Source organism: Schistocerca piceifrons, chromosome 9 (genome assembly GCF_021461385.2).
Source record: "Schistocerca piceifrons isolate TAMUIC-IGC-003096 chromosome 9, iqSchPice1.1, whole genome shotgun sequence".
Lineage (NCBI taxonomy): Eukaryota > Metazoa > Arthropoda > Insecta > Orthoptera > Acrididae > Schistocerca > Schistocerca piceifrons.
This window is the reverse complement of record NC_060146.1, coordinates 201,253,135-201,279,337: the sequence shown is the minus strand read 5'-3', so window position 1 is coordinate 201,279,337 and position 26,203 is coordinate 201,253,135. Positions and strand designations below refer to the sequence as shown.

General features: G+C 45.1%; 1 protein-coding gene across 1 annotated transcript; it reads right to left on the bottom strand.

The window, feature by feature from the left end:
- Nucleotides 1-451: 451 nt before the first annotated feature.
- LOC124716856 (transcription factor 15-like) lies at nt 452-26,203 on the bottom strand. The gene is made up of 3 exons (XM_047243408.1): nt 26,157-26,203; nt 8,289-8,427; nt 452-631 (listed from the first exon to the last, which is right to left on the bottom strand). Exons 1-3 carry the CDS (start codon nt 26,201-26,203, stop codon nt 452-454), a joined length of 366 nt encoding a protein of 121 aa, XP_047099364.1.

Sequence of the window (26,203 nt, the reverse complement as noted above, 5' to 3'; positions counted from 1 at the left end):
TATTGATCGCGCCTTTTGGATTCGCAGGTCTAATGAAATTTGTCTGTATCTAGGAATTGGAAGAAAACTCGGCCTGATCCGCGGACGTGAAGGAAAGGAAGAGACTCTGTATCACTACTGAGTGCCTTCACTGAAAGAGAGATATCGGACGAATACGAATACTGCCGAGTCGGCACAAATTGCTTGTGGGGGAGAAAAAATGTAACAGAATGTTTCAGGCAGTACCGAAAAGGAGTCTTGCGGCATACTCGTAACACACCAATGAACGCACACGATATGCGACAGCTCTACTTGTGACGCCACGAAGTATTCTCGGTCCCTCGCTTCGCAGAACGCAACGCACACCCGCCTTCCTACTTGCACACGCGACAGTGGATAGCGAGCCCCTGCGGGGTAGGCAGCCGCGCAGCGCACGCTAGCGCGCTTCGGCCGCGGCGCCTTGCGCTTCGGGTCAGACGTCGAGCACGTGGTTGAGGTAGGCGATGTAGCAGATGGCCAGCTTGAGGATCTCGATCTTGGAGAGCTTCTTGTCCGGAGGCAGAGTGGGCAGAAGCCGCCGCAGCTCGCAGAAGGCCACGTTGAACGCCTCGACGCGGATGCGCTCGCGCGTCGCGTGGGCGGTGCGGTACTTCTGCGTCGCCCGCCGGCGCCGCCTCCGCTCCTCGCGGCTCAGCGTCGACGACGAGGACGACGACGCCGCCCCCGAGGACGCCACGCCGCCCCCGCCGCCGCCCCCGCAGCTTCCCGTCGTCGAGGACGGGGTCGACGCTGCCGCGGCTGCTGATGCGTGGTGCAAGCCACTCGCTGTAAACATTCAACGTTCCAAAATAAGCAACTGCTTCGATTGACACACTTTTTAAAAGACATTACTCAAAATTTTGAGAAAATGAGTTAAGAACGGTACCAGTTCCTGCACTACTGGCCATTAAAATTGCTATACCACGAAGATGACGTGCTACACACACGAAATTGGACCGACAGAAAGAAGATGCTGTGATACGCAAATGGTTAGCTTTTCAGAGCATTCACACAAGGTTGGCGCCGGTGGTGACACCTACAAGGTGCTGAAATGAGCAAAGTTTCCAACCGATTTCACATACACAAACAGCAGTTGACCGGCGTTGCCTGGTGAAACGTTGTTGTGATGCCTCGTGTAAGGAGCAGAAATGCGTACCATCACGTTTCCGACTTTGATAAAGGTCGGATTGTAGCCTATCGCGACTGCGGTTTATCGTATCGCGACATTGCTGCTCGCGTTGGTCGAGATCCAATGACTGTAGGGAGAATATGGAATCGGTGGGTTCAGGAAAGTAATGCAGAACGCCGTTCTGGATCCCAACGGCTTCGTATCACTAGCAGTCGAGATGACAGGCATCTTATCCGCATGGCTGTAATGGATCGTGCAACCACGTCTCTATCCCTGAGTCAACATATGGGGACGTTTGCAAGACAACAACCATCTGTACGAACAGTTCGACGACGTTTGCAGCAGCATCGACTATCAGCTCGGGGACTATGGCTGCGGCTACCCTTGACGTTGCATCACAGACAGGAGCGCCTGCGATGGTGTACTCAACGACGAACTTGGGTGTACGAATGGCAAAACGTCATTTCTTCGGATGAATCCAGGTTCCGTTTAGAGCATTGTGATGGTCGCATCCGTGTTTGGTGACATCACGGTGGACGCACATTAGAAGCATGTATTCGTCATCGCCATACTGGCGTATCACCCAGCGTGATGGTATTGGGGTGCCATTGGTTACACGTCTCGGTCACCTCTTGTTCGCATTGACGGCACTTTGAACAGTGGACGTTACATTTCAGATGTGTTATGACCCGTGGCTCTACCCTTCATTCGATCCCTGCGAAACCCTACATTTCAGCAGGATAATGCACGAACGCATATTGCAGGTCCTGTACGGGCCTTTCTGGATAAGAAAATGTTCGACTTCTGCCCTGGCCAGTGCATTATCCAGATCTCTCACCAACTGAAATCGTCTGGTCAATGGTGGCCGAGCAACTGGGTCATCACGATACGCCAGTGACTACTCTTGATGAACTGTGGTATCGTGTTGAAGGTGCATGTGCATGGGCATCCAATCTCTGGTTGACTCAACGCCCATGCGTATCGAGGCCGTTATTACGGCCAGCGGTGGAGGGAACTGACACCATGACTCTTGCAGGGCCGTCCATAAATCCGTAAGAGTTCGAGATGGTGGAGATCTTTTCTGAACAGCGAGTTGCAAGGTACCCTAGATGTGCTAAATAACGTCGGGGGAGTTTCATGGCCAGTGGAAGTGTTTAAACTCAGAAGAGTGGTCCTGTAGCCACTGTGTAGCAATTCTGGACGTGTGGGGTGTCGCTGGAATTGCCCAAGTCCGTCGAAATGCACACTGGACATGAATGGATGCAGGTGATCAGGCAGGATGCTTACGTACGCGTCACCTGTGAGAGTCAAATCTAGACGTATCAGGGGTCCCATATCACTCCAACTGCACATGCCTCACACCATTACAGAGAGCCTCCACCAGCTTGAAAAGTCCCCTGCTGACATGTAGGGTCCATGGATTCATGAGGTTGTCTCCATACTGGTACACGTCCATCCGCTCGATACGATATCAAAGGAGACTCGTCCGACCAAGCAACATGTTTCCAGTCATCAACAGTCCAATGTAGGTGTTGACGGGCCCAGGCGAGGCGTAAACCTTTGTGACACGCAGTCATCAAGGGTACTCGAGTAGGCCTTCGGCACCGAAAGCCCGTACCGATGATGTTTCGTTGAACGATTCACACGCTGACACTTGTTGATGACCCAGCATAGAAATCAGCAGGCAGTTTGCCGAGGGATTGCACTTCTGTCACGTTGAACGATTCTTTGCAGTCGTCGTTGGTCCCTTTCTTGCAGGCCGCAGTGATGTCAGAGATTTGATGTTTTACCGGATTCCTGATATTCACGGTACACTCGTGAAGTAGCCGTACAGGAAAGTCCCCACTTCATCGCTACCTCGAAGATACTGTTCCCATCGCTCGTGCGCCGAGTACAACACCACGTTCAAACTCACTTAAATCTTGATAGCCTGCCATTGTAGCAGCAGTAACTGGTCTAACAACTGCACCAGACACTTTTCTTCTATAGACGTTGCCGACCGCAGCGCCGTATTCTGCCTGTTTACATAGCTCTGTATTCGAATACGCATGCCTATACCAGTTTATTTGGCGCTTCAGTGTGTAAGGGATCAAATTAAAAAAAATTAAAAAATTGAAAAGCGAGAAACGAGACAGTAGTGGCAAGCTGGGTAAAAATAAGATGAACACAACGACATTAAGTATCCACAAAAGAAGATAGTACCAAATAGGCGGCTAAAACTAAAAACGGTTCAATGTAAATCGTTAGAATATAAAATAAGGTAAAAATTATGTTCTTGGGCGTAGACGGTGAGAGTTTCCAACCATCTGTTATTTCCATAAGACTTTTCTCTCAAAGTAATTATATTTTTCTTTTTAGTTCTTTAATTTGTCACCTGAATGAACTATTTTCCCTTTGTGGTTACCTAATGTTGTTATGTTTATTTTTATCAAACGTGCCACTGCTGGTTCGTTTGTGGGGTTTTCATATTTTGAAATATATTTAAACTTTGTCTTTTAAATCAGCTTTAACACATAGTTGGCCACTCTCACCATTTTTTCTCAAGTACGTAATTTTCAGCTTATTTTATATTGTGACGATGTTCATTTAACCATATTTTATCAAGTTATTATGTATTCACCATTTGTTAACGTTCGGCCTAGTCAGTCTCCTCTTGCTCTATTAGCCACTGGACGGTCGCTAGTTTTCGTGCCTGTCTGCCTGCCACCACCACGTCATTCCAAATCTCAGCTTCACATGTGGCCGTTACCGACCCGCAGTCTAGACTTCATAGTGTGCGGCGGCCAAGCGCCCCAAAGTGTGAGCTATCGTACGTTGTTCGGTGACTTTCTCTTGGTAGTTCTCACCCTTGTTATTCCATTTACTGTTCAGGCTTTCATTAGGTTATTTTGTGACTATCTGGTGTGACACTCGTGTTATCATTCTAAGTGATCCGACCGTGTCTACCTCATTCAAATTTGTACAGTGAATGCCCACTATTGTTAAAACAACAAGTCTTAAGTCTTATGCAGTCTCATCATTTTCCGTTTTGCAGTCTTATACATCTGAAACCGGGCTTTTAATTGCCCAAAACCGATCGTGTTTTTGAACGAATAAAAACCGTTTACAGCTGAAGCGGTTGTTAATCTGATTCTGCTATGAAGCTCAGTTACGGATGTCCTTCCTACGAAATCTTATGAAGATATTTGCGTTTAAAAAAATGGTCTGTGATATTACTACAGCAATGGGATTCCACAGTGCAGGATTTCACAGCTAGTGCGTCTTTGATAATTTCAGTTTTATGGGAGTTAGGCTGTAGTCCAAGGCATGTTTCTGAGTCATTAAACGTTTTGTAGACCGACGTCACATAACCTAACACTCTACAGTAACAAACCTCACCAAAAGTGATGCATTTTTGTAATGGTGATGACGTCCGATAGTCCGAGGAGCTTAGGGGACGATCCATATGAGTATCGCTACTAAAAGGATTCAGTTAAATATCGGTTCGATGATAAATCACACAAATCTTAAGGGTGTTAATTTAACTAAATACACTGAAGTGCTAAAGAAACTCATAGGAATGCGTAGAAACAGGCAGAATACGGCGCTGCGGTCGGCAACGCCCATAGAAGACAACAAGGGTCTGGCGCAGTTGTTAATTCCGTTACTTTTGCTACAATGGCAGGTTATGAAAATTTAAGTCAGTATGAACGTGGTATTATAGTCTGCAGACGAGCAATGGGGCACAGCATATCCGAGGTAGCGATGAAGTGGGGATTTTCCTGTACGACTATTTCACGAATGTACCGTGAATATCAGGAATCCGGTAAAACATCAAATCTCCGACATCACTGCGGCCGGCAAAAGATCCTGCAAGAACGGAACCAACGATGACTGAAGAGAATCGTTCAAACTGACAGAAGTGCAACCCTTCAGCAAAATTGCTGCAGATTTCAATGCTGGGCCATCAGCAAGTGGCAGCGTGCGAACCTTTCAACGAAACATCATCGATATGGGCTTCCAGAGCCGAAGGCCCACTCGTGTACCCTTGATGACTGTACGACCCAAAGCTTTACGCCTCGCCTGGGCCCGTCAACACCTACATTGGACTGTTGATGACTGGAAACATGTTGTCTGGTCGGACGAGTCTCGTTTCAAATTGTATCGAGTGGATCCACGTGTACGGGTAAGAAGACAATCTCATGAACCCATCGACCACGGATGTCAGCAGGGGATTGTTCAAGTTGGTGGAGGCTCTGTAATGGTGTGGGGCGTGCGAAGTTGGAGTGATATGGGACCCCTGATACGTCTAGATACGACTCTGACAGGTGACCCTTACTTAAGCAACGTGTCTGATCACCTCCATCCAGTCATGTCCATTGTGCACTAGGACGGGCAATTCCAGCTAGACAGTGCGACTCCCCACAAGTTCGGAATTGCTACAGAGTGGCTCCAGAATCACTCTTCTGAGTTTAAACACTTCCACTGGCCATCAAATTCCCCAGACATTATTGAGCATATCTGGGATACCTTCCAACGTGTTGTTCAGAAATGATCTCGACCACCTCGAACTATTACGGATTTATGGACAACCCTGCAGGATTCATGGTTTCATTTCCCTCCTGCACTACTTCAGACATTAGTCGAGTCCACGCCACGTCATTTTGCGGCACTTCTGCGAGTTTGCGGGGATCCTACACGTTATTAGGCAGGTGTACCAGTTTCTTTGGCTCTTCAGTCTACTAGGATTAACAGTTTTGAACAACGTAAACTGGAGCAACCACGCTGATAATGTTGTGAGGAGGACGGACCAAAGACTGCGTTCTATTAGCAGAACACTTAGTATAAATCTACTGAAGGGATTGACCACACTGCGCTTGTCGGTCCTCTTCTGGAGTACTGCTGTGCGATGTGAGATCTTTTGCAGACAGGATTGACGAAAAACATGGAAAAAGTTCAGAGGAGGTCAGCTCATTTTATATTATAGCTAAGAAGGAAAAGAGTGTCACAGCTATGATACACAAGTCGGGTTGGTAACAACTGAAACAAAGGCGTTTTTCCACGCGGTGAGATCGTTTCGTGAAATTTCCATCAGCAACTTTCTCCTTCGAATGTCATATTTTGTTGCCGCCCATTACATAGGATAAATGACCATTGTAATAAAATAAGAGAAATCAGAGCTCGAACAGAAAGATTTAACCGTTCGTTATTTCCCCACTCTGTTTGAGACTGGAACGGTGAAGAGGTCATATCTGCATCTTTCTTCATTTATCGGTGATACCGGCTTCATGAGCCACTTTCACTAAATGCTATATAGTTAATAGCAAAACAAATTCGAATTGTTCCTTATTGTCCTTAAAAATTATGTAAGCTATATTAGACACACCCATTAAATGAGCCCTATCAATCAAAATTTAGCCTGTAACAATCAATTTGAGAATCTAATGCAACAATCATCGCAATAAATTCTGCATTTATCACTACTAAATTATATCAAATACACTACTGGCCATTAAAGTTGCTGCACCACGAAGATTACGTGCTACAGACGCGAAATTTAACCGACAGGAAAAAGATGCTGTGATATGCAAATGATTAGCTTTTCAGAGAATTCACACAAGGTTGGCGGCGACACCTAAAACGTGCTGAAATGAGCAAAGTTACCAACCGATTTCTCATACACAAACAGCAGTTGACCGGCGTTGCCTGGTCAAACGTTGTTGTGATGCCTCGTGTAAGGAGCAGAAATGCGTACCATCACGTTTCCGACTTTGATACAGGTCGGATTGTAGCCTATCGCGATTGCGGTTTATCGTATCGCGACGCTGCTGCTCGCGTTGGTCGACATCCAATGACTGTCAGCAGAATATGGAATCGATAGGTTCAGGAGGGTAATATGGAACGCCGTGCTGGACCCCAACGGCCTCGTATCAGTAGCAATCGAAATGACAGGCATCTCATCCGCATGGCTGTAACCGATCGTGCAGCCACGTCTCGATCCCTGAGTCAACAGATGGGGACGTTTGCAAGACAACGTCCATCTGCACGAACAGTTCGACGACGTTTGCAGCAGCATGGACTATCAGCTCGGAGACCATGGCTGCTGTTACCCTTGACGCTGCATCACATACAGGAGCGCCTGCGATGGTGTACTCAACGACGAACCTGGGTGCACGAATGGCAAAACGTCATTTTTTTGGGATGCATCCAGGTTCTATTTACAGCATCATGATGGTCGCATCGGTGTTTGGCGACATCGCAGCGAACGCACATTGGAAGTGTGTATTCGTCATCGCCATACTGGCGTATCACCCGGCGTGATGGTATGGGCTGCCATTGGTTACACGTCTCGGTCACCTCTTGTTCGCATTGACGGCACTTTGAACAGTGGACGTTACATTTCAGACCCGTGGCTCTACCCTTCATTCGATCCCTGTGTAACCCTACATTTCAGCAGGATAATGCACGACCGCATATTGCAGGTCCTGTACGGGCCTTTCTGGATACAGAAAATGTTCGACTGCTGCCCTGGCCAGTACACTCTCCAGATCACTCACCAATCGAAAATGTCTGGTCAATGGTGGCCGATCAACTAGCTCTTCACAATACGGCAGTCTCTTGATGAACTGTGGTATCGTGTTGAAGCTGCATGGGCAGCTGTACCTGTACACGCCATCCAAGCTCTGTTTGACCCAATGCCCTGGCGTATCAAGGCCGTTATTACGGCCAGAGGTGGTTACTCTGGGTACTGATTTCTCAGGATCTATGCACCCAAATTGCGTGAAAATGTAATCACATGTCAGTTCTAGTATATTTGTCCAATGAATATCCGTTGTTATCTGTATATCTGTATTTCTTCTTGGTGTAGCAATTTTAATGGCTAGTAGTGTATATCAAATCGGATTTTTGAAAGCACCCCAAGAACGACTGTTTTTCTGCCTGTAAGTAATGACGCCACGTAAGGAGTACCTGGAGGGTTAAAATCGGTCTACAACATCACCGCTCACGCTTGCCCAGACGCAGTAAACAAAAGCGAGGTGAAAGCATGGCACCCTGAGTTTTGAGCCAATGGGCGCCGATATCACCACTGCCTACTCTCTCCCTCCTTAGTCTGGACTGATGTCTAGGTGCAGCGCTGCGCCTTACCTGCGTTGACACGCGCGCAGTGCCTGGTGAGGGCGCCGCTGGAACTGGAGGAGCTGGAGACGGCTCCAGGACTGGGACCGGGGTCGGCGGCGGCCGCCACGACGCACGCGGCGCCCAGCTGCGGCGTCGAGATCTGCATCTGCGGTGGCAGGCCCCTGGGCAAATCAAGTGGGTCTGTTGATAAAATATAAACATCTTTCATAAATTGTGATTTGACAATAGACAATAGAAATATACACGTCTTACAGTTGAAATTAAAAGTATGTACCAAACACAAGTTCGTCCATCGGCAAAGATCCCTAGCTTCCTATCTCCTTCGAGTAGCTGTGGTTAAATTGCAATTTTGGTTTCTCTAGCACGTAACTTGAGCAGTATTACAGCTCACATATTGTTCACCAAGTTTCTGTCCGGCTCGCTGGAAGGAAACCTTGATGATGATGATGATGACGCTAAATGCGACCGCATAAGAACGCATCTTACAGCATGATGTACAGCGTACTATAGAGCAACAGTTGGGGATGATGGTTGTATGAGCATGACAATGCACCCTGTCACAAAGCAACATCTGTGAAGGAATGGTTTGTGGACAGCAAAACTCCTGAAATGGGCTGGCTTACCCGGAGTCTCAACCTCAACCCAATGGAACACCTGCGGGCTGAGTTAGAAAGACGACTTTCCTCTGGATCCTGGCGTCCAGATGACTACCTTGTCTGGTTTCCGCTCTTGAGGAAGAATAGGCTGTCATTCCCCACAGACATTCAGACAGCTCAGTGGAAGTGTCTCCAGCAAAGCCGTCGCAAAGGCGGGAGATGTACACGTCCCATATTAATACGAGAGTGAGTCAAATGAAAACCTTAAATTTGTAATAACAAATCGAAATTTCGCGCCGTTGTCCTGTAAGTTGGTAAGCGTGCTACAAACAGTGTGCAGAATGGCCTGTAGGTGGCAGCATAGTGCAGTTGCACACATACCGCCGCAGTATCAGTATAAAGATGGCCGTCCCACTTGCGACTTGCACCGGGGAAGAACAGCGTATTTGTTATTCAGTTTTTGCGTAGTGAAGGTGTGAAACCTATTGATATTCATCGATGAATGAGGGTTTAGTACGGTGATGCATGTTAGCACAGCAGGAAGTTCGCAAATGGTGTGACTTCAAATCAGACACAACGAGTTGTGACTCCACAGAACATTGCAGCAGTTGAAGCCATAGTGAAGGAAAACCGCCGAGTGACACTGAATGACATTGCAGCATATTTGGATTAGCCGAGCGGTCTAAGGCGCTGCTGTCATGGACTGTGCGGCTGGTCCCGGCGGAGGTTCGAGTTAGGATAATTTAGGTTAAGTAGTGTGTAAGCTTAGGTTAAGTCCCATAAGATTTCACAGACATTTGAACATTTTTTGCAGCATGTTTACAGATTAGTCATGGGTCAGCACACCACATTGTGCATGATGTGCTCCAGTTTCACAAAGTGTCTGTAACATGGGTGCCACGGCAGCTGGCTCCTGAAATGAGAGAACGAAGTGTTGATGCTTGTGAAGAACTTCTTCGGCGCTTTGAACGAGAAGGTGATGACTTCCTTGCAAGAATCGTTACTGGGGACGAAACCTGGGTTCACTTCCACCAACCGGAAACGAAGAGAGCGAGCAAGGAATGGCGCCATCCCTCAATCCCAAACCAAAAATTTTTGGAACAGAACCACCAGGTGACTCTTATTTTGGACTAAAAAAGCGTCATTTTGGAGCATTACATGCCTAGAGGGACCACTGCCACCAGTTCATCATACACAGATCTCATAAAAAATCATCTGTGGCCTGCAATCAAATCAAAGCGACGTGGATTGCTGTCAGCAGGTGTCCTTTTGCAACATGACAATGCAAGGCCCGGCACAGCCCGTACAACAGTTGCAACAATCACAGACCTGCATTTTGAGTGTCTTCCTCATCCACCATACTCACCAGACCTTGCCCCAAGTGATTTCCATATGTCTGGACCACTCAGAGACGCAACGGGAGGAAAGAAGTTCCGTTCTGATGAAGAGGTACGCCACGCTGTGCATGAGTGGTTGCGCAGACTACCAAAAGAATTTTCTTCTAAAGGAATTTATGCGCTTTGTAAGCGCTGGAGGACTTGCATTGAGCGTGGGGGAGATTGTGTTGAAAAGTGACACAGCTTTGTACCACTTATGCACAATAAATAATGTTTAAAAAAGTATTTAAGGCTTTCATTTGACTCACCCTCGTATCCACTTACAGGTGTCGGGATAATTTTGATAAAATTGTGTACAGTTATGAAGCTTTCCTGAAAGATACCTGCCTTAGACCGCTTTAGTTGCAGCCTATACATATGGAAAATCTTAAGACTCTCTGGAAGCGCAACACAGAAAAAGTCATCCCAGGAGTCATGACGCTAAGACAGTGCAACGCCACCCCTAGCTTTGACACTGGTCGAAATTCGGTCAAGAGTAGAGCATACAGATTTTTTCTTGTATGCCATATGCAGACACTCATTCATCAGTAAATACGCTAGAGCTACCAAATTGCAGAGAGACTGACCTGTGCCAATAATCCACTGTTCCAAACAGTGTCAGATACTATAGAATTAAGACTGGGAGAGTTAGCTGGCCAATGGGGATGAGTGTTCATCAAACCAGGAACATATGCGCGCACCCCTGAGAACACGGCTGTTGTCACATTGCCGCGCGGGATTAGCAGAGCGGTCTAGTGCGCTGCAGTCATGGAGTGTGCGGCTGGTCCCGGCGGAGGTTCGAGTCCTGCCGCGGGCATGGGTGTGTGTGTGTAAGTCCCTAGGATAATTTAGGTTAGGTAGTGTGTAAGCTTAGGGACTGATGACCTTAGCAGTTAAGTACCATAAGATTTCACACACATCTGAACATTTGTTGCCAAATTGGAAGATGTAGCGTACACAGCACACTCATCATGATGGTGAAAGGCCAACAACTGGTCATGGAGAATCCTGAATTAAACATCCTGGTTCACACTCATGGTAGCCTGAATAATTTCGCCCAAGTCACGGTACATAAAAAACCCACAAAACATAACAGGACCACTTCTGTACCGAACCCACGCTGTCCACAGGCGTCGGGTCGAATACCCCATTGGGCCTTCGGTGGTCTCGCCAGCCCGCAGCATTTGAAAAGAGGCCAAATAGCGAGTCGTCGAACCACAATACACGCCTCCAAGCAGCTGTTATCTATTTTCTGTGTCGTTTTGCCCACTGAAGGCGAGCATCGCTGTGTGCTTCTGTGAGCACTGATCACTGACGTGCTACCTGAACAGAAAATGTCAGTCATAGGCAGTTTCGTTCCCAAAGTTCTCTCCGAAACTGATTGAAATGGACTTGCATTTACTGGCCGGCCGGAGTGGACGAGCGGTTCTAGGCGCTACATCTGGAACCGCGCGACCGCTACGGTCGCAGGTTCGAATCCTGCCTCGGGATTGGATGTGTGTGCTGTCCTTAGGTTAGTTAGGTTTAAGTAGTTCTAAGTTCTAGGGGACTGATGACCTCAGAAGTTAAGTCCCATAGTGCTCGGAGCCATTTGAACCATTTGAACTTGCATTTACTAAAAGCAGCAATTATGGAACCCAGTATGTTGTGGTCGACGGTGAGTGTTCCTCACGGACTAGGGTATCGTCAGGAGTGCTTCAGAGAACTCTGATGGAACCGCTCTTATTCTCCATATACAGGGTGTTACAAAAAGGTACGGCCAAACTTTCAGGAAACATTCCTCACACACAGATAAAGAAAAGATGTTATGTGGACATGTGTCCGGAAACGCTTAATTTCCATGTTAGAGCTCATTTTAGTTTCGTTCTTCCACCTACGCTCAATGCAGCACGTTATCATGATTTCATACGCGATACTCTACCTGTGCTGCTAGAACATGTGCCTTTACAAGTACGACACAACACGTGGTTCATGCACGATGGAACTCCTGCACATTTCAGTCGAAGTGTTCGTACGCTTCTCAACAACAGATTCGGTGACCGATGGATTGGTAGAGGCGGACCAATTCCGAGGCCTCCACGCTCTCCTGACCTCAACCCTCTTGACTTTCATTTATGGGGGCATTTGAAAGCTCTTGTCTACGCAACCCCGGTACCAAATGTAGAGACTCTTCGTGCTCGTATTGTGGACGGCTGTGATACAATACGCCATTCTCCAGGGCTGCGTCAGCGCATCAGGGATTCCATGCGACGGAGGCTGGATGCATGTATCCTCGCTAACGGAGGACATTTTGAACATTTCCTGTAACAAAGTGTTTGAAGTCACGCTGGTACGTTCTGTTGCTGTGTGTTTCCATTCCATGATTAATGTGATTCGAAGAGAAGTAATAAAATGAGCTGTAACATGGAAAGTAAGCGTTTGCGGACACATGTCCACATAACATATTTTCTTTCTTTGTGTGTGAGGAATGTTTCCTGAAAGTTTGGCCGTACCTTTTTGTAACACCCTCTCTAGTTTCTTTGTGCGAATGCGCACAGGTTGCTCGAACTCTTATGTTAATCGTCACCTCAGAGTACGCGTGTAATGACTGGATGGGCAAATATCTATTAGGTACATTACGTATCTAGATTGTGGACTGTTGGCAATGTGGGTCTCACGGGAAGTGTACAAGGGATAAGTCCCTGCAGTCGCGCTATTCCTCTGTCCCCTCGGTGGCTCAGATGGATGTCAGCAGGGTAGATCAGCGTGTTCGGTCAGAGGGCTGCTCGCCCTCTGTAACAAAAAAACCGAGTAAAGGAATCAACGATCAACTTGAACGGATGTCTCGTGACGTCCGCCCAGACCAAACACAACGATCAATACCGAATAAAATGAAAAAAAAAAGATGGATAGAGCGTCTGCCATGTAGGCAGGAGATCCCGGGTTCGAGTCCCGGTCGCGGCACACATTTTCAGTTGTCCCCGTCGAGGTATATCAACAACAGCTGTAGGCAGCTGAGGTTTCCAATTAATTATCATTTATTCCAGAAAAGCTGCACGGTCAACAATGGTATCTGTTCTTTCGAGAACAGTAACTATCTTCATATATATTTCACATAAATGTCACGGTGTCCCAAGAAAATCATCCGGCGCACACAACTGCCTCAGTTTTTGATCGAGAAACATAATTCGTTCTGAAATATTTCTCATTTAATTCAATATTTGTGAAAAACAAATTCCCTAGTAGTAGAACGTTATAAAAGTATATATTTTAGCGATATAGAAGCCTATCACATTTGGTTTAAATCATCTTATGCCTAAGAGTAAGAGCTATGTTGAAAAGGAAAGCAGATATTACCTACGCTCCGCCTCTAGCTCGCCTACCTTGCACTTTATGGTCCTCAAGACAAGTTGAAAGGGGTCTGTCCTATTTGCCATGATGATTTTCAGAAATATTTGACCATAAATGTGAATGACGTTGCGAGTTTGATAACCTCTGCAGTATCGATATAATCATATTGTTTGTAAGACCGTCTTTGAGACCAGAGATGTTGGTCACAGTAAGTCAGAGTCAGTGTGAATTTGATAAAGGTACCCAACCTCTGCGGTATCGATGTATTCACATTCTTTGTAAGACTGTGTTTGAGACCAGAGGTCTTGGTCAGAGTAAGTCAGAGACAGCAGTCAGCGTGTGATGGACTGTCTGAGAATGTACTTAGCTTAAAAAGGATGGAAGCTGCCCTGCCGTGTAGTGGAGGCAGCATTATTTTAAAAGGATCTTGTAATTATACGTTTAGAGGAAAGATATGAAGCAAACGAGATTATATTGATGGACGAATGATAAAAGCCAACTTTCAAGGTAATCCAGTTTATTATATTCGTTGGTGTGTAGCTTCTTATTGTTGGGACACGGCGTGTGGTTGAAGATTACTGTAGAAATTTGATAATGCAGCATATGGTCTTGTCTTATAGTTGAAACAAGTGTCAAGGAAGGCAGTTGTAGGCAGAAGAGTTATTAAGAAACGTTTTGGTAACTTGTGTAGGTTTGAGAACTTTATGAAAAGGTGTATTGTTGTCACCGCTTAATGAGGCACCGTTCAACATGGAGTCTTTGTTATCATTTATCAGTCATTAAGAGTAGTTCCCAATTTTATTTACCTTCGTGACTCGGTTTGCACACTTGCATTGCGAATCACGAGTTGCGTACTGAGAAGCATTTACGAAAATTGATAAGATACCGTCTTGCGCTGCACGTAACCAGTACGGCAAATGAAAATTGATTTTTGACAGGCACATTATTATTCCTAATAGCAACAAGTCGCAGAGCAGACGAGCGTTCTGTGTGCGTAGGTAGGTCAATTAATTTAATTACCATCAAAGTTCATGTCCACTGTAATGCTCATTGATTGTCAGAGTCGATTTATGAAAATAATATCACATCAGTTCAGATGCTTAATACCAGTAGAAGATATCAGTAAATTGCTATCTTGTGAATTTGAATTTTCAAGTAATTCTTTCAGAAGTCAGATGCGCTAATTTTTACGTTCATTTTCTGTGTAATTACAACAACAGTGTTGATACACTAATTGTTTGCAAGACTGAAGATAAAGATTAGCAATATTCAGGGCCAACTCTTTAATCTGAGTAATCAGTTTTGCAGTCAGATGGCATACGTAAATTTAATTGAAAACGGGCTGCATTCTCGCAGACGAATTGTTTCATGTAGTGCAAGCTCCACAAATTTCCATTAAAAATTAAATTTTGACATTGTTCTGTTGCCCTGCACCGAGATTTGCATATTTCTATATCAGAATAAGTTTTAAGCATTTCTCGGATACCAGCAACAAGAAACTTTCAAAATAAAACTAAAGCGTAAGGAGATATAAAGGAGCATCACTTAAACCACTTAGCCTAATTGGACTGCAATTATATGGCATTTAATTTTGTGAATAAAGCGAGCTATGTCAAGCGTGTTAACAGTGCTTATTGAATACTGTTTGTCATGCATTCAGACTTGCACTAATAGTCTTCAATCAAACGATTTCTTACATTTTAATAAGAAATTTATAATTTATTTCTGATTATTGATTAGTAACATTACATAGTTTTTAGGATTAGTAATATTATATAGTTTTGGTACCTAGTAAGTGATTAAACACTGCAGAAAATATACCCAGGCTGTTACAATAAAAATAGTGTCTATCAGTCTTTTTTATTTATCAAGAAAAGAATTTTATTTATGTGTAATGTACCTACAGTTTCGTTTCCAATTCACCAAAAGAAGATATAATCTTCCTATGGGTTTTCCAGCTGCGGCATCGTCGTATGCCTATTATCGATTTCAAAATATCCCGATAAGTGACACATGTAAGCATAAGCCGGCCGCTGTGGTAGAGCGGTTCTAGGTGCTTCAGTCCGGAACCGCGCTGCTGCTACGGTCGCAGGTTCTAATCTTGTCTCGGGCAGGGATGTGTGTGATGTTCTTAGGTTCGTTAGGTATAAGTAGTTCTAAGTCTAGGGGACTGATGTCCTCAGATGTTAAGTCCCATAGTGCTTAGAGCTATTTTTGAACATTATTTTAGAAAACATCGTTCTTGTGAAAAGTAAGTAGCTCTTTACACACACGATCTGTCGAGTGCTATTGACAAGGGATTTCAAATTGTTACCGTATTTCTAGATTTCCAGAAGTCTTTTTACACTGTACCACACAAGCGGCACGTAGTGAAATTACGTGCTTATGGAAGATCGTCTCAGTTATGTGACTGGATTTGCGATTTCCTGTCAGAGAGGTCACAGTTCGTAGTAATTGACGGAACGCCATTCAGTAAAGCAGATGTGATCTCCGGCGTTCCACAAAGTAGTGTTATATAGGCCTTTCGCTGTTCCTTATCTATATAAACGATTTAGGAGAAAATCTGAGCAGCAGTCTTACGTTGTTTGCAGATGACGTTGTTGTTATTCGACTAGTAAAATCATCAGAAGATCAAAACAAAGTGCAGAACGATTTACAAAAGATATCTGTATGGTGTGAAAAATCGCAATTGACGCTAAATAACGAAAAGTGTGAGGTCATCCACATGAGTGCTAAAAGGAATTCGTTAAAGTTCGATTATTCGATAAATCAGTCAAACCTAAAGGCCGTAAATTCAACTAAATACCCAGGAATTTCAATTACGAACAACTTAAATTGAAAGGAATGCTTAGAAAATGGTGTGGAGAAGGCTAACCAAAGACGATACATCGGCAATATTTACGTACTCCCGCTTCTTAAAGTTTCTGGCTACAGTAGCACGAGCGACATTGGCCCTCAGTGCAAACACCCGCGTTGTCATTCGTGTATTGTTGACTAACGTGTCACTAAGCGGTTCCACGTTTGTAACCGTTGGCAGTCCAGATCGAGGCTTGTCTGTTACGACGAAATTGCCAGTTCGAAATCGACTGAACCACTTTTGACATGGTCGAGCCGTTGCTGCATCGTCCCGGTGTACAGCACAAACCTTCTGCCGTTTACCGCTGACGATAGTAAAGCAACATACGACCTCAGAATTGTTTCTCCTTGCTTTCCATAGCCTGTAAGCACACTTTTACGCTGTTCCGTCCAACGCCAGGCACAAACAAACACTGACATATCCAAAGGCGGGTCAGGTTGTCGACATGGTGGTGGGACAACATGTTACCCTGAGGGCCACGCCGGATGCAGGGTTTGCAGGCACTACAGATGGAACGCGCGAGCAAAACGGACAGCCCAATACGTAGCTTTTTTCTGTGTAGTACTAGGTGCAGACGTATTTGCGAATATTGCACTCTGGTTCCATACAGATCGGCGCCCTTAAATGTTCGTACCGAAACATTTGGATGATCTTTCCTGTAGTGTTTCTTGCGCCACGGATACGGGTTAGCCAGCGCAAGCAGAAACAGGAAGAGACGCACTCACATGTGCGTTCTGCCTGTCCTCAGTAGTCCTGGGGCGTTTACTGCTGGCCGGGGGACGGATTTGTTTTGTGAGTCCTACGGGAATAGGGGAAGATAAGAGAGAGAAGGTATTGCGCCGTGGTGCCCCAGCGTTAAAAAATGCATCCGCTGGTCTGTTTCCAACCGAAGGGGCGCCGGTCGCAACACAGATTTCCCGACCGTGTGTTCTCAACGGAACTGTCACACTGCGACACTTCTGGAGTCTTTACACACAGTGTGTGAAGCGATGCTAATGTGTTCAGAAGTAGCGTTGCGCGTGGAAAGCGAGAAACTCAAATAGGCCTATTGCTGGAAACATCGATATTACTGTCTATAAGCTCGTCTTAAGTGGCTGCAGGAAAGGTGTGAAGTACACTACTGGCCATTAAAATTGCTACACCAAGAAGAAATGCAGATGATAAACGGGTATTCATTGGACAAATATATTATACTAGAACTGACATGTCATTACATTTTCACGCAATTTGGGTGCATAGATCGAGAGAAATCAGTACCCAGAACAACCACCTCTGGCCGTAATAAAGGCCTTGCTACGCCTGGGCATTGAGTCAAACAGAGCTTGGATGGCGTATACAGGTACAGATGCCCATGCAGCTTCAACACGATACCACAGTTCATCAAGAGTAGTCACTGGCGTATTGTGACGAGCCAGTTACTCGGCCACCATTGACCAGACGTTTTCAATTGATGAGAGATCTGGAGAATGTGCTGGCCAGGACAGCAGTCGAAAATTTTCTGTATCCAGAAAGGCCCGTACAGGACCTGCAACATGCGGTCGTGCATTATCCTGCTAAAATGTAGGGTTTCGCAGAGATCGAATGAAAGGTAGAGCCACGGCTCGTAACACATCTGAAATGTAACGTCCACTGTTCAAAGTGCCGTCAATGCGAACAAGAGGTGACCGACACGTGTAACCAACGGTACCCCATACCATCACGCCAGGTCATAGGCCAGTAAGGCGATGACGAATACACGCTTCCACTATTCGTTCACTGCGATGTCGCCAAACACGGATGCGACGATTATGATGCTGTAAACAGAACCTGGATTCATCCGAAAAAATGACGTTTTGCCATTCGTACACCCATGTTCACCGTCGAGTACACCATCGCAGGCGCTCCTGTCTGTGATGCAGCGTCAAGGGTAACCGCAGCCACGGTCTCCGAGCTGATAGTCCATGCTGCTACAAACGTCGTGGAACTGTTCTTGCAGATGGTTGTTGTCTTGCAAACGTCCCCATCTGTTGACTCAGGGATCGAGACGTGGCTGCACGATCTGTTACAGCCATGCGGACAAGATGCCTGTCATCTCGACTGCTAGTGATACGAGGCCGTTGGGATCCAGCACGGCGTTCCGTATTACCGTTCTGAACCCACCGATTCCATGTTCTGCTAACAGTCATTGGATCTCGACCAACGCGAGCAGCAATGTCGCGATACGATAAACCGCAATCGCGATAGGCTACAATCCGCCCTTCATCAAAGTAGGAAACGTGATGGTACGCATTTCTCCTCCTTACACGAGGCATCACAACAACGTCTCACCAGGCAAAGCCGGTCAGCTGCTGTTTGTGTATGAGAAATCTGTTGGAAACTTTCCTCATGTCAGCACGTTGAAGGTGTCGCCACCGGCGCCAACCTTGTGTGAATACTCTGACAAGCTAATCATTTGCATATCACAGCATCTTCTTTCTGTCGCTTAAATTGCGCGTCTGTAGCACGTCATCTCTGTGGTGCAGCAATTTTAATGGCCAGGAAACTATTGTCGGGCGGATGATTCAGCTTTAGTAAGGCAAAACAACCTTCGGTGAAATTTAAAAGCAAGGGTAGTAAATTTAAGAATACAATGGGAATTCCACCGTTAAATGAAGAGGAGAGAGAGGATACGTGGAAAGAGTACATTGAAGGCCTCTGTGAGTGCGAGGAATCGCTCGATGACGTGACAGGAGAAGGAATTGGAGTCAACATGGAAGAGACAAGGGATCTAATATTACAATCACAACGTAAAAGAGTTCAGTTGAAGAGGAGTGGATATCTATAAGAACGGCAAAGTTTGAAAGAAAAACACAGGTACTAAGGAGGTAACAGCGGAGAAATCATGGGTAACAAAAGAAATGCCTCAGTTGATCGATGAAAGAAGGAAGAACAAAATTGTTTAGGGAAATACAGCAATACAGATGTACAAGTTGCTTAGGAACGAAATAAATAGGAAATGCGGAGAAGCTAAGGCGAAAAGTTTGCATGAAAAATTGCAAGAAATCGGAAAAGAAATTACTGCTGGAAGGGCTGACTCGGCGTATAGAAAAGACAAAACAACCTTCAGTTAAATTAAAAGCTAGGGTGGTAACATTAAGAGTGCAATGGGATTCCCGCTGTTAGTTGCAGAGAAGAGAACGGATAGGTGGAAAGAGTACATTCGACGCCTCTATAAGGAGGTGGACTTGTTTACTGACGTGATAGAAGAACAGGAGTCGACAGGGGAGGGACAGGAGATGTAGAATTAGAATCAGAATTTAAAAGACTTGAGACCAAATAAGGCAGAAGGGATAGAGAAGATTCCGTCGTAAATTCTAAAATCATTGTAGGAAGAGGCAACCAAACGACTATTGAAACCAATCTGCAGAATCTATGAGATTTCGGAAAAATATCATGCTCACAATTTCGAAGACAGCAAACTGTGATAAGTGCCGAAAACTATCGCACAATCAGCTTAACGTCTCATGCATCCCATGCAGAACAATGACGAAGAAGATTGAGGAACACTTAAATGACGATCAGTCTGGCTTTTTGGAAAGGTAAAGGCACGAGAGAGGGAATTATTCCGTTGCGCTTGGTCATGGAAGCAAGAGTAAAGAAAAATCAAGTCATGTTCGTAGGTTTTTGTTGACCTGGAAAAAGCGTTCGACAATGTAAATCGGTGCAGAATGTTCCGAGTTCTGACAGAAATATGAATAAGTTATAGGGAAAGACGGGTAATACACAACATGTACGAGAAGCAAGAGAGAACAATTAGACTGGAAGGCAAAGGAAAAAGTGCTAGGATGGTCAGTGAATGCGAAGAACAAGTATAGGATCTCGCAGGCGCGTACCGCCGTGGTGGATCATATAACGCCGTGCTTGAAATCGCCTTTGTATTGAATGCTTCACATCTAGTGCAGTACCAATTAGAATGCGAGAGGTTGTAATATGCGTTTATTGGAGAAAATTAGTTTACTGATTGCGTAGCTGTTCAAGCGGTGGTGAGGTTATTGCTTAAAACAAATTTGAACTATTAAAGATATATAATGGTGATGATGAAGTCCCATACTCTGAGGAGCATAGGGGACGATGCGGGAGACCCGCGCCGCTGTACTAGGTAAGGTCATAGTGGAGGCGGATGAATGGTGATGATGAAGACGACACAATAACACCCAGTCATCTCGAGGCAGGAAAAATCTCTCGCTCCCACGGGAATCGAACCCGCGACCCCGTGAGCGGGAAGCTAGAACGCTACCGCAAGACTACGAGTTAATGGTATTGGGGGATTAACTGCAGCTATGACAAAAAGAATATATCAGCATATTAAACAGAGTGAGGTCTTTACGGCTTCGAAATGATACATAAATTTATTGAGATAACTTACAGAATCGATGGATGTGTTATTTTCTAGCAAACAACCTCAAGTTTCAGTGGAGAGTGCTCTCTGCGTGTTTTGGTTTCATGAAACGAAGTCTGCAACTGCTGTTCGGTGTAAATTTCACATCGAGTCTGAAGAACCTCCAAGCAGCATACAATTTACTCTTGGCGGTTTACTTTGTTGAGACGGGTTGTTCACTGCGACATGATAAATCACCAGGTCGCCGGAGTGTTGATGATTATTCCGAACAGTCCACAAAAATCAACGCGGCGTGCGTCTAGCTAGACTAGCATTCCACAAAAGACTGTTTGGCGTGTACTGCGTAGGCGTTTACACTCGAAAACACAGATTCACCAGTGGCAGCTCGTGATCCTGGTTGTTCACAAATTTTTGAGATTCAGATAAGTGTGAAATTAATAGCACCTGCTATATAACAGTTATGCTTACCTACAAGTTTATACAACTACAGCCACCAAAAATGGTTCAAATGGCTCTGAGCACTATGCGACTTAACTATGAGGTCAGCAGTCGCCTAGAACTTAGAACTACTTAAACCTAACTAACCTAAGGACATCACACACATCCATGCCCGAGGCAGGATTCGAACCTGCGACCGTAGCGGTCGCTCGGCACCAGACTGTAGCGACTAGAACCGCACGGCCACTCCGGCTGGCCTACAGCCACCGCCAATCATGATAACAGATGTAATAATAATAAAATAAGATGCATAACTTATCTGACAAAAGAAGGAATTTTTTGTGGAATTTTTTGTTTTGTACGTAATTAAGTACTGTTTAGGGTAATAACGAAATAATGTGCCAGTTTTCACAACTCTCAATTTCGCATTTTTGTGTAAGTAGGAATTTTTATGATTTTCCATTTTTTCGGTAAATGTACAAGATCCCTGACAGATGTGTAAGTTCACGAATTTACACCCGGGCTGAAAATCAGATATTCTTACGCTGCGCCCGCACAATAATTTGTACGAACTGTACGCTTCCTTGTTAAATGTTCGCTTGTAATCACGCGTATCTGATTTCGTCACTCTCCCAAGCAAAGAATCTGTAGTCGGAGGCCATGGTTCCTTTGCGGCTAACTTTTCTTGCTAATTTACTTTGCTGTTCCCAGAATGATATTTTCCCTCTGCACTCACATGAAACTTCCTGGCAGATTAAAGCTGTCTGTCAGATCGAGACTCGAAATCGGGACCTTTGCCTTTCGCGGGCAAGTGTGCTCTACTGACTCAGCTACCCAAGCACGACTCACGGCCCGTCCTCACATCTTTACTTTTCCGTTAGCATTTAAAATAGATTCAACACAGTCCACGTTCACACTGCATATTGAAACGGTATAGTAGTTACCGCTCCATAAGCAGCAGGTTTCGCTGCTCGCTGACACAGGAAATTATTGCACGACGCGGACGGCCGCTGGTGCCACAGTGGAGCCCCATGTGGACGGATGGAGAATGTTTTAGGCCTCATTATACATATTTATATATGTCGTGTATCATGCACGTGAACATTACTAATCCTCCTCCCACCTTTCCATAAAGCGTGGCCAAATACTAGTTGGGAGAAAGCAGAAGTAGTTCTGTAGTGTAGTAGTGCCAACCTTACTCCTGTGTAGGGGATCAGAGATCAAACGCGTTCCAGTATCATAAGATTTGGGGTGCAGAGGTTGGTCACGGCCAAGTGGTTCGGTGATCCCCTCCATTGGGGCCCAGGAAGACCTCCGGGTTCCCGCCACATTCTGGGAGTTCTACAGAAGACGGGTAAGTGAGCAGGCGTGCCCTCAATGCGTCTGTCTCGGTGTTCACAGGAAGAAAGGTCTTTGAATATTTGAACTGATTCTTTTTTATTTCCAGCTTCAGATTATGCAGGGAAACGAATGTACGCAATGATTGCTTTCTCGTTGATTTCGGAAAGTTTGTGTGGAAACAGAGTAGGCTCAGATCCTTTGTACAAAGCCACGTGGTGTCGTAAGCTACAGTCTCATCAATAATTCCAGTGTATAAAACTATAAGGTAAATCGAGTGCAACGAAGTATATTCAAATGCGAGTGATTTATTTTGGTCGAAAAATTGAACTGTAAAAATGTTTCTATGTGCGAAGGGGGTCTTAGAACACATGGTATGCCCCATGCTAGTAATAGTGAACGTGGTTGGTCATAGGGTAGCCAAATTATAACATCGAACGGTCACATCGTAATTCGCTGCCTCACGGCATAGTTAAATTGATGGCAGTTTCCATTTCCTTTGTAGTTGGATGAACTGTAATTCCAAGTGGTCGATCGTTCGTTGCCGGAGGGCACGAGTTTCAAATAGGGACAAAACAGACATCGGTCCGCTAAACTCCTTCGAGCCCCTGTGTTAATGTGTCTGGTCCACAGTCTGTCCGTTAGCCCCCTCGCACACAGTGGATGCTCTGTGTAAAGTACTGGTAGAATTTGGTGGTACACATTTGGCCAAACGCAGTTCCGTGTTGCCCGAAGACTGGCAAACAAGATAGCCAAGCTATAAGTTGTAAAAATATAAAGTGTAATAATTTCTGTAATTGCTGTAAAGTCGAATGTTTAAAATAAATAGGTTATGAATGATCATCAATCTTTAACATACCCTGAAATCACAATGAAGTCAACTTAAGAGAATTCATTTATAGAAGGAAAAGAGTTTTAAAAATAACGAAAAGATATAGAACTCAAGGACCCACACATCAGCGTGTGAGCCCTTCAGCCCCTTGCTTAGTTACGTGCAAAATAGGACACGCTCTGTTCTCTGGGTAACGCTTTCACGTATCCCTCCCCCAATTATCGGTTGCGCCATTTCCATTCAGGGCTAGTTGCAATGGCTACCTCATTTATTAATGCCGATGTCAGGTGTCGGTTTCTGCCTGGTTGTGGACCAGTATAGAAACAAGAAAATCCACAAAAATCACGAGGGCTGCATAAAGCAGAAATACGAGCGTTGCCAGGGTTTTTTAAGAAAGTACAGGCAAAACCATAGTTTTCTCTCCTCCTCAATAATACGGTTATCTTTCATCTGGCGTCCTCTGCTGGGTTTATTGTAAGAAAGATTGTTAATTGCCCACAGTACGGTTATCAAAAATGGTCCAAATGGCTCTGAGCACTGTGGGACTTAACATCTACGGTCATCAGTCCCATAGAACTTAGAACTACTTAAACCTAACTAACCTAAGGACATCACACAACAGCCAGTCATCACGAGGCAGAGAAAAACCCTGACCCCGCCGGGAATCGAACCCGGGAACAAGGGCGCGGGAAGCGAGAACGCTACCGCACAACCACGACCTGCGGACAGTACGGTTATCTTCCAACATGAATGCTGATTCCCCCACAATAAACAACCAAACGCAAAGTGCCGTTTGTGGAAATAATCAAACTCAAGTAGTAATGTCTACCTACATGGTCACTTGAGTAGAATACTAGGGATCCATATGGGCCTAAAGCACACCGACGTCGATTCCAAATTTAAGTGAATATCAGAGAAACCAGTGACACAGCATTTCGTGAATTTTCATTTATAGAATGTGAGTCTACAGCACAGGTAAACCTGCCTCACCATAAGATCAACAGATTTCTGAAGCATGAATAAATGCTACAATCACACAATCGACAGTGATGTGCTTTAGGCCCTTATGATTCTCAGCGCCTCAAATGGATTGCTGTATGATAAAAGTTATAACGTAACACACTATAACTCATTCAGAAACCCACTAAATAGGTTTACGCTCAGTACAGCTTTAACATATACTGACGTCCGATCTAATTTTCTATAGTATATAGTATTATAGGGGCGTTTGAAAGGTCCGTGCAAAGTCCGAGAGATGGCACCACCGGTTAGTTAGTAGCATCTTTGGAAAGAACGCACACCAAGTTTCAGCCATATAGGTCTATTTCATTGTGTTTGGCATTTGTGTGAATCAAGGAAGTCGAGTCATTGTCAAAAAATGGACGAAAAAGAATTTCGTGTGGCGATTAAACGTTACTTTATGAAAGGCAAAACGCCTCAGGAGACTAAAGAGAAGCTTGATAAACATTACGGTGACTCTGCTGCTTCGATTATAACAGTTTATAAGTGGTTTCAAAGTTTTCGGAGTGGCCATATGGGCACAAGTGATGCTGAACGTTCTGGACGCCCTGTGGAGGTTACGACTCCAGAAATCATTGATAAAATCCATGATATGGTGATGGATGACAGAAGAGTTAAGGTGCGTGAGATTGCTAGTGCTGTGGGCATCTCGAATGAACGGGTACATAATATTTTGCATAATCATTTGGACATGAGAAAGCTATCCGCAAAATGGGTTCCGCGATTGCTCACGCTTGACCAAAAACGGAATCGTGTGAAGTGTTGCAAGGATGGTTTGCAGCTGTTCATGAAGAATCCGCAGGACTTTAAGCGTCGTTTCGTCACTGTGTATGAAACATGGATACATTACTATACTCCAGAGACCAAATAACAATCTAAACAATGGGTTACCAAGGGAGAATCTGCACCAAAAAAGGCGAAGACCATTCCTTCGGATGGAAAGGTTATGGCGACTGACTTTTGGGATTCGCAAGGGATAATCCTCATAGACAATCTGGAAAAGGGTAAAACTATTACTGGTGCATATTATTCATCGTTATTGGACCGTTTGAAAACCGAGCTGCAAGAAACAAGCCGGCGATTGGACCGCAAAGAACTCCTTTTCCATCACGACAATGCACCAGCACACAACTCAGCAGTTGTGGTCGCAAAATTAATGGAAATAGGATTCCAGCTCGTTTCAGATCCACCCTATTCTCCATACTTGGCTTCCTTGGACTACCATTTATTCCCAAATTGAAGAAATGGCCTGTGGGATAAAGAGTTTTTTCAAACGAGGAGGTGATTGCAGCAACTAATAGCCATTTTGCTGGGCGACTTGGACAATTCCTATTATTCGGAAGGGATCAACAAATTAGAACAGCATTGGACGAAGTGTATAAGTCTAAAAGGTTTACCCCAAACACATAAGTAGTTTCTATTTTTGCACAGACTTTTCAAACGCCCCTCATATGATGTCATCTACCAGATTTATGCCGAGAGAATGGGGGTAAAAGTCTGCCAGTGTGCTACCACCTGGTGGCCCTGACATAAACTTGTACTTCAGTGGCAAGGGCTAACTGTACACATCGTGAACCGTGCAGGCTGTTTATCAAATCCGTGTGTATTTGGCCCGTAAAGCAATTTCGTCACGCGAGTTGCGCATGCGGAAAAGCTCCTTAAAACGTGCACAAGCGATGGTGTGCTCGCGACCCTGATGCCAGGTTTCAGAGAGTCTAGACGGGCAGCAGCGCGTGGAGGACTCACCGCCTGTGCAGAGTCACCGCCCTGTGGTCGTGCACGACGTGGCTCAT

Excerpts from the sequence above, each read along its gene's own strand:
- LOC124716856 (XM_047243408.1), bottom strand. The coding sequence starts at position 26,203 with ATGAGCCACGTCGTGCACGACCACAGGGCGGTGACTCTGCACAGGCG. Across the intron at positions 8,428-26,156 it reads GCGGTGACTCTGCACAGGCG|GGGCCTGCCACCGCAGATGC; the intron begins GTGAGTCCTCCA and ends TGATTTGCCCAG. Across the intron at positions 632-8,288 it reads GCGCCCTCACCAGGCACTGC|AAGTACCGCACCGCCCACGC; the intron begins GCGCGTGTCAAC and ends CGGGCGACGCAG.